This window comes from Typopeltis vanoorti, chromosome 20 (assembly GCF_054136105.1).
Source record: "Typopeltis vanoorti isolate ZY-2024b chromosome 20, IOZ_Tvanoo_1.0, whole genome shotgun sequence".
NCBI lineage: Eukaryota > Metazoa > Arthropoda > Arachnida > Uropygi > Thelyphonidae > Typopeltis > Typopeltis vanoorti.
In genome coordinates this window covers 101,838,050-101,854,078 of record NC_143568.1, presented here as the reverse complement: position 1 = coordinate 101,854,078, position 16,029 = coordinate 101,838,050, and the positions used below count along the sequence as shown (strand labels likewise).

Here is a 16,029-nt window from a genome sequence, read left to right as displayed (position 1 = left end):
TCTAGTGACGAAACATGGAGCAAATAACAATTTGGAAATAGCACTGGATGCAAAATAAGTTTAAAATGTTTATATGTTGTCCATGTTATTTTTCTTTATTTCAATTTTAACTTTTTTTTTTTCACTCAACATTAGTCCTGTCACTGTGAACTATTCTTCCCTAAAGATGGCGCTTCTGCTGAGCATCGCTTACTCTGCTAACTGCGGAGGAACAGGAACTATTATGGGGACTGGTCCAAACTTGGTCATCAAGGGATTTCTAGAAAAGTAAGTTCCTTTTCTTTCTATAAATTTATTCAGGCTGAATTTATTCCAGTTTTGCAGCTGGATGTATTCTATTGCTAGTAAGTTGGCTGTTGTAGAAATTTTGTATTGGATTTCACTCGAATGCATTGACAAGTTTGTGTTACTAACACTGACATTTTGCCGCTTTATGTTAATTTCGCGCGTGAAATTCACGTCGCGATTTGTGGAGGGAATGTATAAAAGAAAAAAAAAGTGCCGTGAGATATATCTAGAAATTTGCATATTCTCAGGCTGTTGAGAAAAGAAGCAAAAATAACGAGTTCTCTCCCGAAAAAAAAAAAATACTTTCCAGACACTTATGACTGAGATAAGTAAAATTTCTTTTTTTTTGGGGGGGGGGGGGGGGTGTATATTATTCAAAATATATTCTAATCAGAGCCGTACTTATACTTATGCACAGGCGCACAAGGCTCTAGCTGGGGGGGACGAAAAATTAGGGCCAATTTAAGCCCCCAAACAATGTGATTCAAATTGAAGAATTAAAAGTAGAAATAATTAAAATTGAACATTAAAAAAAAGTTACGATGACTTTCTGTTAAATTTCCTATATCACTGTAATACAGAATATATATATATATATATCAGAAAAGGGTGTCGTTGCTTCAAATCAACATCTAAAATAGATCATATACATTTTTTTTAAAAGAGAAAACAAATATTATTATTATAAAAACCTCCATGGAGTCAAAGACTCATCGTGGGAGGTCCACTGTTATACACACAGTTTATCATACCGCGCCTCAAATATATTCACTGTCTCTGCGCTCACCACACTTTCGGACAATGCATTCCAATCACTCACCACTCTCCATGCAAAAAAACCTGCTTCTCACCGCATTACCCACACTCTCCTTATACAGCTTTCACGGATGACTTCTTGTTCTCTTCCTATCTTCACCCATTCTGCGCAAAATCTCCCTGATATAACAGCTTATATGTCTCAATCATTCTCCACCCCCTCTTTCTATTCACCAATTTGTTCAAATTGCATTTTGTCAATCTGTCTTCATACTTTACATTCCAGAGATCAGAAACCACCTTAGTCAATCGTCTCTGAACCTTTTCAATACATAATCTTTTTGAAAACCAAATCTGCACAGTAATCCACATGTGGCTTGATCAAAGCCTTACACAAGAGAACTATAACATCCTTACTTCTTCAAGTCAGCCTGCACATCATTCCCATTATCCGCTGTGTTGTCCTCACAATTTTAGTAACGTGTCCCCGAAATTTTAGGTCCTTGTCTACAATCACTCCTAAATCTCTCATCTCATCTACCACTTCCAAGATATTTCCACCGATTGTGTACTTTACATCCCATCTCTGCTTCCCAAATTTCAAAACCTTATACTTTGCAACATTGAAGTGACATCCCCACTCATGTACCCACTCGCTCTTCCATAGACAACTCGCTGATACCTATCAGACAGCCAATCTCCAATCCAGCGAACTTAAGTACTGTTCAGCCCCATCCGCGCAAATTCCCTTATCCAAAGCATTTGTCACTTTATTATAAAAAGTAAGCAGGTTGCTAAAGCACAATCTTCCTTTAGTAAATTCATGCTGGCTGCCAAAGAGTATTTTTTTGTTGTCAACCCAATTCTGAATCTTAGTCCTAACTAACTTCTCTACTACCTTAACAACTCCAGACACACAGACTGGTCTATAATTCAAAGCCCTACCCTTATGAATTGGAACAATTTTACCCTCTTTCCACTCTTTTGGAACTTGACCCAGTGAGGGACTCGTGTTGAAAAGATATGCAAAGGCTGTTATTAACTCTCTGGCACATTCACTCAAAACACGTGGTGAAATAGCATCAAGTCCCACAGCCTTATTTATATCAAGTTTATTCAATTCCTCATATACCTCCTCATTTACTAACAGTTCCTCCTCCTCTTCCTCCTTTCCCACTGCTTTCAAGTTCTGCATGATGTCACATTCACAAGAATGAAATACCTTTATGAATTATGAGAGATAACTCAACTATATCCTCTGCAGCGTTTATCATTCCTCTGTTTTCACCAATCAATCCCATCCTACCATAATCATTCTTCTACTGGCCACATATCGAAAAACTCCTTAGGATTTTTTTGGCCGCTTTAGCGGTACGAACTGCTCCTCGTACTGCACTTTTGCTACCCTTATGAAGTCAGTCACCTTCCTCGTCTGCTCTTTGTATTTCTCATGCAAATGGTTGTTATAGCTACTCATCTTGTGTTTCTTCCATAATACCTTCTTCTTCTTCCTGATTGCATACCTTATCTCTTGATTCATCCATTTTACACCCACTCTATTTACCCTCATAACCCTTGGAATAAATACACTCTGATATTGCCTTCACCAAATAGTTCTTGAGTATGGCCCAAGCAGCATTGATATCCTTTCAATCCAGTTCCTCTTTCCAATTTATTGCCGCAAGCTGTTTCCTGAGCTTTTCATAATTACCAGTCTTATAATTCCACTTATATCCCTTTCTAACAGATATCCTCGAATGATTGGTCACCCTGCAAGTGATCACCTCGTGGTCACTCTCATCAACTGGTGGAAGATTTGACACTCCATTTATAATAACATCATCTGATGAGATGATCAAATCCGATACTCTTGATCCTCGTGTACTCTCCGTTACGTACTGCCTAAGGTAATTGTCTTTCAAAAACTCCAAAAATTCATTTTATTTGACCCCCCAGATGCAGTCTCTTGATTCCAGTCTATATATAATTAAAGTCGCCCATAATGATCACTCGTTTTTTTGCTAGCTAGCAAGAAACGAGAAAATGGAGACTAATGAGAAGGAAATGTATATACGCAAATTGGCCTATTCATTTCCTTCTCATTACCCTCCACAATACCAAGTCTATAGCAACACCCAACTAAATATTTCATCCTGTTTACTTCTACCTCCGACCATACTGCCATAAAACCGCGGCCACTATTTGCACCTTAGATGGGCACAACTCATCTGCTACCTTCAACAGTATTCATCCCTTTCTTCCCTGTCTGTCTTCACGAAAAATATCATATCTGTTCATCTCTATTCCTGTCAGGATGTCATCGTCATCTAACCAGGTCTCACTTATACCAACAATTTTGGGGGGAATAAACTCAACCAACGCAATAATTTCGTTCCCCTTATTTCGAATACTTCTGGTATTAGTATATTTATATATTTACTGTTTACAAATACTATTTATATTTATTTCTTTATTTAGATACCGTATCAGAACGTTAATCTATTCATTTACTTAAAGCAGTAGTTCTTAACCTTTTCGAAGTCACGGAACACTTTTGATTATAAGAAAAATTGGGGGGATACCAAAAGCATTAGGGTCACAAAACTAACAATAAAAATATGCATGGACTTGCCTTTTATAAAAATGGAACTTATTTTAATACGATACTTGAGCTTGTCGGCTTTTGCAGATTTCAGCAATATCAGGTCTAATATGTGATATAGCTCTCCTCATCTTTTTGTCTATATTAGTAAGTCTTTCACTCTTTTTAGTTTTTATATTGGTTGATATTGAGAGACCGAGCTCACACAAACATGAGGTTGAAAACTGTAACAAAATTTTCAGTGCCCTTGTGGAAAGAGCTGGGTATCTGGCTTGGACAAAACTCCAAAATTCCTCAAGAGTTATTTCAGAGAATTTCATTTTAATAGTAAGATCCGTTGACAAGGTAACTAATTGTTCTTCTTGTAACGAAAATTCTCAACTCGATGTATTAACTGTGCCAAATGGATTTCGTATCCTGTCATAATTGTGTGTATTTAAGGAAGGAAAGTAACTTGAAATCTTTTCTTGCAATGTTCTGTTATAACGGAAATAATTCCTTGGACATTTTTATTATGGAACAAAGGAAACATATCTACTGTATTTTTTTCTGATATGCGGTTTTTCCAAAAAGATACTTTTTTCTTGACAATTTGTCAGTGGATGGCAAAACATTTTCATTTTTCTCTTGGATACTTGTATTAACGCTTTTTAAGTAATTAAAAATATCGGCTAAACATGCTATTTTAGCAACAACGAATATCATTTTGAAGACATTTTACAAAAGCATCTTCCTTTTGAAAAAAGGCCAATAATTCATTCTAAAGTTCTAAAATTCGGAATAGCACTTTATCCCAGGATAACTCTCTTATTTCAGTGTGCAAAAGCAAAGATTCGTACTTGGCTTCCATAGATATGCAAAGATTTTGAAAAAGGCGTGCTTTTAAAGGTCTTGACTTGATGTAATTTACCATATTTAAACAACTTAGTCTAGTACAGGTTTTAATATTGCCGGCAATGTTTTTGAAAGATGTCACGTGACATCTTTCGCCGGCGGAACACTTGTAACCAGTTTGCGGAACACCGGTTAAGAACCACTGACTTAAAGCTTAATTTTACTTGATTTTTCATTTATGCATTTAAAGCAAATCACGATCGTTTGAAATTTATTTTTTGCTAATTTTTAAATTGTTGACAAAAAACATTGAAAATACCTTTCTTTAAATGTTTACTATATTTTCTTGTATATTATTTTATGTTGATGTTATATATGATTTTTAGAATTTATATTAACCGCGTGGACTGAAAATCTCCTTAAAAACTTCGGTGCTCGAGGCGATAAAGCCTATCGCCTCGGTCCCTGAAAAGTGTAAGTACGGCCCTGATTATAATACTGTATTATAAGAATCGAAGACAACTGGACCCATTTTTGATTCTTCACAAGTGGATATTATTTTAAATAAAGACGATTATGAATGTTTACTTATAATTAAATTTTAACTTTAATTCAATGTGTCAATCGAAATGAGTACACCAAGTCGCTTTTTTAATACATATTACATTAAAAAAAAAAAAAAACTACAAATGACATGAAAACTTTCTAATTATCAACTAAAAGAAACTCCAATGTTTGTAATAAGATCCTTAAAAAACATAACATGAAGCCAATATTCCGTAAACAACATTACTCATAAGACAACTAACATTGTCAATTCGTGAATTGTCTTTCAAGCTGGGATACTTAGATCCTTCGTAGTTCAATCTGTCTCCATGAAATCCTTCGGTTCGAAAGACCCCCATTTCGAATCCCGTGTTGATTCGAAATGGGCTGACAATATCGAGATAACGTTAAGCTTAAACGAAGGAACATAAGCTAGTAAAGCGACGTTTTCAGTTGTGCAGCTTAACACTACCGAATTAGGTTTCTTTATTGCCATAACCAGATTGAATAAGTGTAGGCGATATAAACTGATGGTGGAGGACTGAGATTTTAAAATCCCTTCTTTCGAAAGAGGTCAATTAAATACGAGTGCGTTTTCTACAGATGATCTGTTGTGGTGGTTCCTGAAGGAATTTGAAAGTAATGAAGTTTGCAGCATTTATTACTCGCATAACTTTACAGGAAGAAAAAATGAATCGAATGAGTAATGAGTTTATTATTATTATAATCGCGTGAAACGATGAAATAGGTTGGGCACGTATTTCACTTTAGAAATTCGGTTGTCGGCATTGTATGTGGTATATATCGAGAAAATAGCAATACTTGTTTTACAACTTCAAAAAAGACAATTTTGAATATGATATATGATAGCCAGCAGCACGACTAAATGTCGTTGACTGTCCAGCACTGTACTTCCTCGATCTGCCTTCGTATTCACTTTCCTGGATGTCAAACAAGTGTTCATTGACTTGCACTAAAAGTCTGAGAACATTAACGGGATTCCATGGGATGAAGTTCGCAGAAGGATATACTGTACTTTCATGATATGGCAATTAACACAGTTCTGGTATAACTTTATTGCTGGTCTGTATCCCTCTGTTTCAAATACCATCCACCCACCCCATTTCGCTTCATATCACAGCAACTTCAAACCATACCATCAACAATAATTCCTATTTTTTTTTTCAGGTGTTTTTTTTTTCGTACTCGGTATCGCTAACTAAAGTTAAGCATACCTTGACACTCTAATTACTCAAAATTAAAGGCTAACTAATTAATTTGTTACTGACAGAATAAAATGGTCGATATAATAACTTTCGCCGAACTATAGGAATATTTGTTTGCGATCTTGGAAGTTTAAAATATCAAAACCAAGTTCAACTTCTTTTATGCTGACGTCACTGTATTTTTTAGAGGATAAATTATGCATAATTAGACCTGGCACATTCATAGTATTGTAATTATAGTTATGTACAATATAACATTCAAGAATGGATGACATGCTTTGGTTTATCGTCCGATATTCTTCCGTTAAAGGCTATGAGATAGCCTTTAACGGAAGAATAGCACTGCAAGATGTTCAATTTTTAAATCTGTCACAAATGGGGGGGGGGGTAGGATAAGAAGTGTCAATATTGAATAAAAGCACCCCTCTCTTAGAGAAGTGTTGTTGTAGGGGAGGGGAGATCTCATGTTACGATCTTCCAAGGAAGATAACAATTTTTAACGCAATAAATAACTATCACCGTAGATTTAAAAAAAAAAAAACCTATTAAGACTTAATGGATACAATCAACAAAATAATATTTTACAGTATGATAACAAAACTCCATCCTTTGGCAACAGGAACAGTGAGTTTTATTTTAACTCCCGTACAATACAAAGCGATTTATTTGTCTACTCCCCCCCCCCTTTGAAACTAGCATTCTTTTTTTCGAAGAATAACTCTGAACGTTAGCAACGCCCGCAGGATATGCCGGTGAAGGCTTTGATTACGGAGGAGTACCCTACAGTCAGCCACCTGGTACAGGTAACCCTCGTATAACGCGGTACTTATACAGCCGTTTCGATTCGATATAAGACGGTCTACAAACTGTAGTAACCCTTTATCTTTTCATATATTTTTTCAACGCGCGACTTAAAAATCAAATTTTATTTAAATTTAAATTAAGGGGATATTAAATCCCACATTGTTTTTAAACCGAATAAGAAACTCAAAGATTGGAATTAGAAAATTGCTACGAGTTGCCCGAGTTTGGACTACGTGCATTAGCTCACGCTAGTAGTCGCCGATACTTTTATAGTTTACTATATTCGGCATGAAACTCTCCGATTCCAATCTCTGAGTTTCTTATTTGGTTTTAAAACAATGTGGGATTTAATATCCCCTTAATTTAAATAAGTTTATTTACGTTACGCTTATTAATTTGTGTAGTTATTTAGTGTCTGGTAAGTTGATGTTCAAGAAAAAATATCAATTTTTATTAAAATATTCCATTATTTTATGTTAACGATTATTAATTTTTATCAGTCCTTTGTATTCAGTATGACTATCGAAACCAAGTGATAGTAATAAACGAAAAATTGCTGACGAACATCGAAATTTCCAAAAAAAGTGGGAATCGGAGTATTTTTGCTGTGAAATAAAAATAAAATAATCTGCTTAATATGTAATAATGTTATCAGTGTATACCAAAGTTATACAACATTAATCGTCACTATGAACAACGTAAATCAAAATAGGATAATTACGAGGGATTAATGAGACAAGAAAAGTTGAAAGAGCTCAAGTCAGGACTGAAAAAAACAAGAGTTCATGTTTACTCAAGTATCAGCAGAAAGTGAAGCGGGGATGCACGCAAGCTACGTCTTGTCGGAGTTGATAGATAGCTAAACACTCGAAACCTTTTATTGAAGGTGATTTCATTAAGGAATGTCTAATTAAAGTTGCAGAAATTATTTGTCCTGAAAAGATGAAGGCTTTTCAAACAATCTCGAAATACAGTTGCGGAAAGAATTACTGTTTTGGCCGACAATTTAAGTGTTCAGATCAAAGCAAAATCACCTAGTTTCGAAGCTTTTTCCATTGCCTGTGCCGAGAGTACGGACAGTGGGGACGTAGCTCAATTAGCTGTGCTTCTTTTGCTTGCGACACGGATTTCAACATTTTTGAGGAATTATTGGAACTGGTACCAATGCATAACACTAGTACAGGACAAGATATATTTAATTGTGTTTTTGAACTTCTGCAAAAATACAATCTACCTCTGTCAAAATTAACTTCTGTAGCTACAGATGGAGCTCCTTCTATGACTGGAAAAAACAATGGCTTCGTGGCATTACTGCAAAAAAAAAAAAAAAAAGAGTGAAATTTATGACGGATCCAAGATTCATCATACGCATTGCATTATACATCAAGAAGTATTATGCGTGAAAGTAATAAACATGGAAAATGTGTTGACATCTATCAAAAAAATCATTAATTTCATAAAATCTCGAGGCTTAAATCAGCGACAGTTCTCTGCTTTCTTAAGTGAATTAGACAGCGAATATTCCGGTTTGTCCTACTACAGGGTGTCCCAAAATTCACGCAAGATTTAAATTTAGCGCCATTTGTGCGGTAAAGTGTTGCCAACGAGGAAAAAAAAAAAAGACAGCGTGACAGCTGACAGTTCAGGGTTATTAAAAATAGAGCGCTACACGAAAGAACAACGCATTTTCATTGTTGAGCAATATTTTAAAAATAATGAAGGTTATTCGAACAAAATCATCTTCAGCGATGAGGCTCATTTTCAACTTGATGGCTTCGTTAATCGACAAAATTGTCGCATTTGGGGTTCAGAAAATCCACGAGTGATTGTTGAGAAACAAATGCATCCACAACGTGTCACTGTTTGGTGCGGATTTTGGGCTGGAGGCATCATCAGTCCATTCTTCTTCGAAAATGCGGCTGGTAAGCAATAACAGTTAATGGTGCTCGCTATCGCGACACGATAATCCAGTTTTTTGTGCCTAAATTGCAAGACATGGATGTGGACGACATGTGGTTTCAACAAGACGGTGCCACATGCCATACATCCCAAGAAACAATTCAATTACTGCACGAGTCATTTCCTGGTAATTTCCCGTTTTGGTGATCAGAATTGGCCGCCCATAACGCCGTTGGACTTTTTCTTTGGGGTTTTTTGAAAAAGTCTAAGGTTTATGCCAACAAGCCCACGACCACCCACGCCTTGAAGGAGGAAATTGAGCGCTCTATCAATGAAATTCAGCCACATTTATGCAAAACGGCCATGGAAAATTTCGACAAAAGAGTGCGTATGTGCCAGCAAAGCCGTGGAGGCCATTTACCTGATATGCTATTCCATGCATAACCCTATACTGTGTACTTTATGAATCAATAAGAAATCACAATTTTTAATTAAAAACCTGTGTTTTCTATCAAACTTACTTCTTGCGTGAATTTTGGGACACCCTGTATATACGAGGTACGTTGGCTATCCTGCTCCAAGATTCTTAAACAATTCTGGGACTTGAAAGAAGAAATATGTCAGTTCTTAATAATTAAAAATCAAGACACAATCCTGTTTTTTTTTTTTTTTTTTTTGACACAGTGTGGTTGCAAGATTTATCCTTCATGGTTGATATAACAAAACACTTATATGATTTAAATTTAAAACTGCAAGGAAAAGATCAGATCATTACGAACATGTGTGACCAAGTTAGGGCATTCAAATGTAAACTAGTTCTTTGGGAAAAGCGGTTGAAAAATGAAGATTTAACACTTTCCGACATGCAACATGAACAAATCAAGTTTACGTGAAACTGCATCGTATCAAAAATACGCAGAAAAAATTGTAAGCCTTAGAACTGAATTTGAAACAAGGTTTACAGATTTTAAATTTCTTCGATTTTTTCAATAAATATTGAATCAGTACCTAATCAAATGCAAATGGAGGTAATTGAGATCCAGTGCGATTCTGATTTGAAAGCAAAATTCAGTGAAGTTGGCGTGTCTGGATTTTACAAATATTTACCTGCCAGGTTTAAAATTACTCGAAAATTAGCATATGAAATTATATCCATGTTTGAAAGTATTCATCGGTGTGAGCAGTTATTTACAATTATGAAGGAAATAAGTCTCCTGTCAGATCCAGAATTACTGACATTCACCTTAGATCAGTTTTGAGAGTAATCCCTGCGAATAAGAATTCCCCGAAGTAAGAAAGATAGTAGCAGAGAAGAGATTCCAAGTGTCAGGGAGAAAATATTAATTTTATCGTTGTTCTTGTTCTTTTTTTTTATACTGTACTTTTCCAAATAAAGCTGCGTTTTTATGAAAATTGAAGTTTTTGTTCTTTGCAGCCCACATAAACTTAAACCTCGTTTATTTGGCCCGTGTTAACCTTTGAGTTTGACATGCTTGCTTTAGAGGCATATATGTCAATTGTTTACCGTATCAAGTATTTATTATCGAAAATTGTCTTCGTTAAAAATCATAAATGTGTTAATCTCAAGCTGAGCACTCTATTTTTTGGTGAGTTACATACAATATGTAATGCTTTTTTATGTAAAAAAAAAAGAAGATATTTTTATAGTAAGGTCCACTTAGAGCGCTTTTGCGATATACGCGTTTGTTAATAGCCCACCACTGTACACTGCCAAGGTAACAATTGAACAAGACTGAAGATACATTCGGTTTCGATCAGCACATGAGATTCAACCTTCGCGAACTTCTTCATAAGTGCTCCAATCTCTTCAATAATAAATTAATTGATGGGGAAATAGATTTAAATGAGGAGGAACTGGTACAATTAACAGATGACGTCGAACCAAATCGCGGTGGAGGTCCGCCGAAGATTCTGATTATGATGAATCCGTTAAAAAATTCAGTTTAAAAAAATTAACAGAAGGATTGGACTTGGCAAGAAAGTTATTTTATGGATAATGATCTCTCAATGGAGCCCTCCGGAAAATTCACGAGACAACTGGATATTTGTTTAGCTCCATATTATTAACTTAATAAAAAATTACAGCATAATGGTAAGCAATTTCTTATTACTGAGTTCTTGATAACTAAACCAGCCGAAGTATGCAATGAGAATTATAGATTTCAAGTGATGACGACGTCCAGCCACTCGTAAATAAAGAACATCTACGAATGTTATTTTTACAGTGATGACGATTAAAATATACACTTTATTTTTATTTTGCCTAAAATATTTATGTATTTTGTGCAATGAAATTTACGTACAATTTATAATTTTTTATGATTTTATACTATGTATTTGTTTCATACCTGAATTAAATAAAAATATTTTTTGTTGGATATGTCATTGTTTATATAATCTTAAAAAAAAAAAAAAACGATTTCGGAACCTAACCCTACTTTTTCTATGTGATCCGAGTCTCGCATCACGCGATTTATATAACGCGGCATTTTTGTGGAACCTAACATCCGTTATACGAGGGTTACCTGTATTTACTTTATCTTTGTTAAGGATAAACAGGGACATCTTACGTATATAGTACATATGTATTGAAGCTACATTCAAAAACATAAGACACGCAACTGAAATAAGATAGAAGGAACAAATGATCTTACCAGCAGGATTTTCAGTACAAAAAATAAAAGACAAACAGCATTTACCTCAAATTATCTGGGCTACCCAGGAAGTTTTCTTTAAAATTGGTCTGCCATTTTTCTGGCACTGCAGCCGACAACTATTTTCCTACACCAGGCGGAGTTTAACTAGTCTCACTAGAAATATGATTCCGTCATTCGTAACATCCACTAATTACCGTATGCTTTGTATTTATCAAATGCCTCCCAGTAGTGCTCTTTCTACGGAAAGAAAATTTTTTTTTTTCCTGCTAAGCTCTGACGAGAATTTCATAGTAAACCATAAGTGTTCCCACTCGTTAACTTTATTTCCAGACCCCTCTCTGGTTCAATGCAATTGCATGTTTTTCAATACAGCACTAACTTGGCACTTGATCACTAGGCGCTGATGTCAACACAGCCATCCAAACGAAGTTTGTATTTGGAACGATTAACCGCTTTAATAACAAGATAATAACTAATCAATCAAACAGGATTTTTCTCAGTAATATGTAAACATTGTAATGTTGTTTAAAGCCAAACAAAAAGACCGATTAATTCCTTACTTAAATAAATTTAAACAGTTTATTAAAACATATTTGATCGCAAATGAAAATATTGCAGCTACTACGATAAATACTAAAAAATGCCCAATTAGACATGCGCCGGAACAAGAAAGGAAGTGACGTACCTACCATGAACAAATATTTCAATTACGATATTAGAAAGCATATTACTATAAAGAAAATAAAAATATTCTTAGGTGCGATTGTTTATGAATTAGGTTATGAAAATACTATCTAACACATTAATAACACTAATATATAGCTTACATAATTACTGAATTAGTTATTAGAGAAATCACATTTGAAAACACTAATCATTAAGCCTATAAAACTAACCGCGCTCTTTATGAATTAATACGTCTGCGTGTATTTTACACTCTTGGTATAAGGATTAATTGGAAAATAAAATGATTCAAATAAGTGATTAGCTTATGTAAATTTATTTTAAATTTTAAAAGTAGAAGAAGAGCTCGAAAATGTTAATTAAGCTCTTGAGAAGATTTAAATCCAAGTGTTGTAAGAATTAAAGTATTGCTGATAATATTGGACAATATCATACAAAACCGGAAGTATCCACCGGAAGCTAATCATTTGCGCGAAATTCGAATATATGAATAATGATAGCCAGAGATCTAATTTTAAGCTCTTACTCGCTGCGACAATACAGAGTGAAACTAGATTGAATGTATTATTACTCTCAGGATTTCGTGGTGGATAAAGAACAATTTGGGAATATAATAATAATAATAATAATATATTGCATTATAAGACGTTTCCGCACATAATTTAAATACAATGCATAAGAAGGGATATGCACATTATACAAAGAATACATATCGCTATGTGTATCACGACTTTTTATTCATTGATCTATAAGTTGAAATATTTTGAATTATGACTGAAGCAACTATAATAAAATAAACCCTTGCATGGTCAATTTCTTCGAGATACTGAGGACAAAATTGACGTGAACAAGACGTGGCAATGGCTACAATACGGATACATTAAAAAAGAAACAGAAGGATTTATTCTAGCAGCTCAAGAACAGGCATTACAAACTAATGCAATTAAAGCAAAAATTTTGAACACATCAATAATAACAGCAAATGCAGATTATGCGATCAGAAAGATGAAACTGTAGAATATCTAATCAGTGCCTGCAGCAAAGCTCAAAGTGATTATAAATACCACCATGATCAAGTGGCCAAAATAATTCATTGGCATGTATGCAAAAAAATATGCCTTTCCTACTTCTGATAACTGGTGGCAGCATAAAATAAAGACTGTACTGGAAAACTTCTCTGGGACTTTGGAATACAAACTGATCGGCATTTGGAACACAATAGACCTGAGATCACAATTATCGAACATCGACAGGTTTGGATTATTGGTATCGCAGTACTCAGTGATAACAACATTAACAACAAATAACTGGAAAAAAATTACTAAATATCGAGATCTGCAATCGAAATTGGCCGACTGTGGGCTTAAACACTTTGGTGTGTTTAAGCCACAGCCACAATAGTTACCGGCGCACTTGATGCAACTTCAAAGAAGCTATCCAACTATTTACAGCAATTAAACATGAATGAAGTGACCCCATATGACCTACAAAAAAAATAGCATTACTTGGAACAGTCCATATTTTATTACGCTACCTGATGGACTATTCTTAGATTATTGGGTAGAATCTGAATTGTTCGGTATCACCAATCAAATTTTTGTTTATATGATATCTTGTTTTGACTGTGTATCAGGTATGTGAATAAAATAATAATAATATATTGCATTATAAGACGTTTCCGCACATAATTTAAATACAATGCATAAGAAGGGATATGCACGTTATAAGGATACATATCACTATGTGTATCACGACTTTTTATTCATTAATCTACAGTAGTGGTTCCCAAACTTTTTCGGGCCACCGCCCGCTCGAATCCATTAACTCTTCGTCAGTGTCCCACCCTACATTCAGAAAAGCGATTCACACAACCCACAAGGAACGGTAATAACATTTTAAAAACAAATTATTAATTTATAATTTAAATTTATTTTAAATCCCCCCCCCCCAAAAAAAAACCATTTAACTTTAATAGCAACTTTACATTAAAATCTAATAAAACATTTTATTTAATAAAATGTTTTATTAGATTTTACACATCTCAGCATTTTGCAGCACACCTTCAGCGCCCCCCCCCCCCCCCGCCTGCTTGCCTCTTAGCGCCTTCTTAGGTAATCCCACCGCCCATCAGAGGGCGGTACCGCCCGCTTTGGGAACCACTGATCTACAGTATGAGTAGATCAGTGGTTCCTAAAGCAACTATGAAGCCGGTGCATTAGGACTTAATTGCATGTAATGTATTCTCTAGGAGCGGCAGGTTGGGAGGGCAGTAAAAAGGTATTTGAACCATATAAACATCGTTTTTGTTTTTAATTCAAAGTTTTATTTCTAACAGTTCTGTTTTATTTTCCCTTTTCTGCAGAACATATCCAGAATCTTCAGACCTGACGTATACCACTTGGATGATGTACAATGTTCCTGGAATGGTGCTCTGTGTTTTAGCTTGTTGGTGCTACTTGCAGATTTTTTATCTCAGGTGGTAAGTAACCCCCTCGTTTCATCTGAACGAAAAGCATATAAGTACATAATCTCGACTCCAAATCATATAACTTAACGCAAACTCCCCCCTTCTCCAAGAGGGACGTGCCCACATTTTGGAAACCAGGCCTTGAGGTATTTTTTGGATATGTCAGATTCTGTAGTATCTCGTATTGTGGGTAATCTACTGTTCCCATTTATTTTCAGCCGAAGTTTCGATGTTGAGACTCAACAGAAGATCCAACAGGTGATTAAGGATAAATACCAGGATCTCAAATCATTCAGGTATTATTAATCTATCTCGAATTTTATTACATTCTTTTAAACACTTTCCAATTTCGTTACACTTTTGCATGGACTTAATGGTTATTTCTTTCAGGTTTCAAGAAGTAGCCGTCCTTGTTTTGTTTCTGATTCTGATATTTCTGTGGATCTTCAGGGAACCAAAGTTTATCAGTGGATGGGCTTCACAATTATCTACAAGCGTGTAAGTTATACAGAAAAATTTTGGATTATTTAATGTAAAAAATAATCAGAAAACAAAATCAGCTAATGCCTTTTATTCCCTTATAAACCCTATCTAGCTTTTTGGAGACTGAATGGACAGTTCAATCTCTTCCAGTAGCCAATTAGAGATAGCTGACCCATGTCTGTCACTAATTATAGGCGGCACCGATGAAGAGATGGGAAAACAAGTGCTGCCATCTTTTGGTACTTAACCCTAACAGGATATGTTACTGTCTGAAATAATGTGACTTCTACAGTAGATTTTCTTGAGTTTACGGGACAAAAAACCCGAGTTTCCAAGAGAAAAAAAAAATGCTTGTCCTTACCAGATATCGACTAACTCGGGAACCAGTCAAAGAAAGGCTTAGAAAAAGTTCCTCCACTCAATGACTAGACTTGAACTTAAGTCTACCTTCGGGCTGCCTAGCACAGATATGCAAGTGCCACTTCCACTGACCAGCTAATTCCTTTTACTTGCAAAAGTAGACAGAACACTTTTAGCATTAATTAGCTTTTTTAATACAAAAAAGCAGCCAGTGTCCATCCATCCTTCAAGCCTTCATTATAGTAAACCCAAACTATCAATGAATAAGAGCTTTTCAGGGGAGAAAGAGAGTATGTAGTCAAATGCTGTCATCTTGTGGCCCTAAATCTTAACTATTAATTAATGTATGCAATAAAGTAAGTTCTATCGCGATTTTGACAGACAGGGTAAAAACCTAAGTTT

General features: G+C 35.1%; 1 protein-coding gene across 2 annotated transcripts in view; it reads left to right on the top strand.

The window, feature by feature from the left end:
* LOC150095725 (Na(+)/citrate cotransporter-like) overlaps nt 1-16,029 on the top strand; it is a 44,030-nt gene that overhangs the window by 18,001 nt on the left and 10,000 nt on the right. For both annotated transcript variants that reach the window (XM_090410184.1, XM_090410183.1), the window contains exons 6-9: nt 136-267; nt 14,680-14,796; nt 15,003-15,080; nt 15,175-15,282. In XM_090410184.1, the coding sequence (XP_090266310.1) occupies nt 136-267; nt 14,680-14,796; nt 15,003-15,080; nt 15,175-15,282 (435 nt within the window). The remainder of the gene's footprint in view (nt 1-135; nt 268-14,679; nt 14,797-15,002; nt 15,081-15,174; nt 15,283-16,029) is intronic.